The following is a 3,273-nucleotide window of genomic DNA, read 5'->3' on the forward strand; positions in this document are numbered from 1 at the left end:
TATATATACTTACATACCCTTTTGCACCCTCACAGCATGTGCCTTTGGTGACTGCGACAGTGTGCTTAAGCTGATTCATTTCGGGGTACCCTTCCGCAAGGACCGTCACAGCCACACGCCCTGTGATGTGCTGCGTTTGCACCACTGCACACACACACTGCGATGTGTTAAGCACTTTACAACCAATCGCTGCGAATGGCCCCCAAGCCTTGCTAAACTGTGTAGACTGGCCCTACTAGCGCAGGTTAGTGCAGAGGTGTATACTATATGTGCCTGTGGGTGCTTGTGTAAGTGCTTGTGTATGTGTACGGGCTGTTGACTGTGTGTGTGTGTGTGCACGGGTGTTATATGTACTTCTGTGTGTACGTCCGTAGTTGAGTGTGTGTGTGTGTTTGTGTGTGTGGGTGTTGTGTGTGTGTATGTGTGTGTGTGTGTTGTGTGTGTATATGTGTGCGTGTGTGTGTGCATGTGCACGTTTGAATTCTCTATGTGTGTACATGTTCATGTTTGTATGTTTGATTGTGTGTACTCGAGGCTAGCTTATATGTACATGCGTGCTATAAGCTCTGATGCGTATGTGTCTGGACGTGTGCACGTGTTTGTTATGCATGCGTGTGAGTGAGTATTTGAGGTGTCTTAATTCTCTTGGCTGTGCTTTCGCCTGCTATATACCTGATGCGTATGTGTGTGTACGTTCGTATGCTTTCTATTCGATCTATAGTGAATCTGATCGCTAGTTTGTGTAGTATTTTCATTGGTGTGTGTAATCTATAAATAGTAGTCTATAAATAGCAATCTATTAATAGTAGACTATAAGTAGTAATCTATGAATAGTACTCTAGAAATGGTAGTCTATAAATAGTAATCTATAAATAGTAATCTATATATAGTAATCCATAAATAGTAATCCATAAATAGTAATCTATAAATAGTAGTCTATAATTAACATTTAACACGTGTTTAGCCCATGCACTAATGTCTTCTCTGTGCGCTCTCCCATGCTCAGCATCGTCCTTTCAGCTCTGCTGAGTTGACTTGTCTGCCTGTGGACGTGTGTGCCTTTGTGTTTGGAGAGGGCCGTTTCTCCTCCGTCGCACATGTGTGCACACATGCGCATGTGGACCCAATTGTACCCGATGCGGAGTTTCAGGACAGGTGTGTGGGCGAGAGGACGTGTCCTGAATTTTATTCAGGTGCATGTGTGAGGACGTGTCCTGAATTTTATTCGGGTGCATGTGTGTGGGGGATGGTGCTGATAATGGGCCGCTCTGATGTACTGTAGTAGTCTCTATAGCTATACACTATTAGTATACTGCAATTATAGACTACCATATTACATACTACAGTCTATAGTGTACTACAGTAGATGAATCCCTGCCGGTACAGCCAGACCCCATATATGGACAGCAGGGTTGGTATTAAACCCCAAAACCCCAAAACCCTAAAACCTTATAGCTCTATGAACTCTTATAGAGACAATAATTACGAAAGAGATGCACAATGCTTCAGCCTGGTCTGTGGCAGAGTAGTAGCGCTTCCATTGATTTATAAACGTTCGTAGCACTCATGTACATCGAGCACACCCATTCGGTTAGGCTCATAACTAAAACCCTATCTGCATTCATGGCTCATCTACATAAACGTTCATAGCACTCATGTATATCGAGTACACCCATTCCGTTAGGTTTATAACTTTTCGTTAGGTTCATAACTAAAACCCTAACTGAACTCATGGCTCATCAACATAAACTTTCATAGCACTCATGCACATCAAGCACACCCATTACATCAGGTTCATTACTTTCCGTTAGGGTTATAACTAAAACCCTAACTGCACTCATGACTCATCTACACTTGTATTACACTGTCCACTGACACCTGCAGCAGCAGCCATAGTGAACGCGAGGGTGAGCAGATAAACCCAACAGACGTGACAATGGTTGTACGCCACAGCCAGGACAAAGAAGTGGACTACTATTATGCACTGGAGGCACTAACCACCACACACAACAACATCATGCAGGCCATTGAGGTAAGGTGTTACACATGACACAACAACATCATATGACTGTGGCAGAACACACGTTGGTACCAATACAATTGTTGTAAATGTATGTTCAGGCCAATACGTTTATGTCCAAGGGTGGATATGGTATCGTGATCAGGCGGGGGAAGGCTATGGTTGCCACACTGTGACGAATAAAGGAGTATACGCTCACTATTGAAGATAGGTGGACGTGTGTGTTGCGAACGTGGGAGTGAGCGAGTGAGTGAGTGTGTTTAGATGTGTTTTGGTATGAATCGACCCATGGCACATGCAATTGTATATGAATCGAGCATTGACATTTGTAGTTCATATGATTAGGCCAACTACATAGTTAATTAGTATGAATTAATTAATTGCATATGTACTTAAGGTTACAAGATCAACTACATATGGACTTGATATGAATAGACCAACTATATATGTAATGGCAATGTGGTTGGATTAGTCACCCCCTGAGTGTGATTGTAGTACAAGTTGTCAATTATTTTGCGACACACATGTATAATGAAACACATTTTACTGTTTGTTGGAAACAGATCGTGACGCCCAGGCGCAGTACACGGATGCGGGGACTTGACATGACGTGAGAGAAAGTAACAGAAAATAATAAACGACATAGAAAAGGCCATAATAAACGGCAGATGGTTTTAGCAGACTAATATACGACATGAAGCACCATGAACAACCTTTTTGGTGCAGCTAAAGCAGAATATACAGTATAGCATTGTGGGCTAATAACTTTTGGATGACACAGTAATTTAAGAATATGAAAGTTAAAATAATCAGCGTTTGTACTTTATATGATCAAAGTAGTGCAATAGCTTACAAGGTTGTGAGGACTGATCACCGCACAACCTAAACTTATATAGCCTTAACCTAGACATTGCCTCCGGTCAGACCCTTTGGTCACTGACGCAACATCTCACTTCTGTGTGCCCAGTGATTTCACCACATATTCTACACTACTTTCACACTAAGCTACTATTTAGTTTTATGCTCTTCTTCTATTGGCCTACGCATACCGAATCAGCTGTAGACGTAAACCTATATCATAAGACATACAACATTTCTCCATCACCCTAAAAACTACCCCTCATAATGACTCATTACTGGACATGAGACATCAAACATGACTCACTACTACACGTAGACCACACACATATTACAATATATATACACACACACACACACACACACACACACACACACACACACACACACATATA

At 42.0% G+C, this 3,273-nt stretch overlaps 1 protein-coding gene across 1 annotated transcript in view; it reads left to right on the forward strand.

Moving 5' to 3' along the window:
- The window catches only part of SARC_08997 (hypothetical protein), a 12,199-nt gene extending 9,524 nt beyond the window's left edge, over window positions 1-2,675 (forward strand). Inside the window, exons 6-9 of the mRNA XM_014297007.1 lie at window positions 36-244; window positions 1,007-1,155; window positions 1,885-2,032; window positions 2,584-2,675. Coding sequence (XP_014152482.1) covers window positions 36-244; window positions 1,007-1,155; window positions 1,885-2,032; window positions 2,584-2,634 — 557 coding nt within the window. The 3' untranslated portion in view covers window positions 2,635-2,675. The remainder of the gene's footprint in view (window positions 1-35; window positions 245-1,006; window positions 1,156-1,884; window positions 2,033-2,583) is intronic.
- The last annotated feature ends 598 nt before the right edge of the window (window positions 2,676-3,273 follow it).

The sequence above is a fragment of the Sphaeroforma arctica genome (assembly GCF_001186125.1).
Source record: "Sphaeroforma arctica JP610 unplaced genomic scaffold supercont1.868, whole genome shotgun sequence".
NCBI classification, from domain to species: domain Eukaryota; class Ichthyosporea; order Ichthyophonida; genus Sphaeroforma; species Sphaeroforma arctica.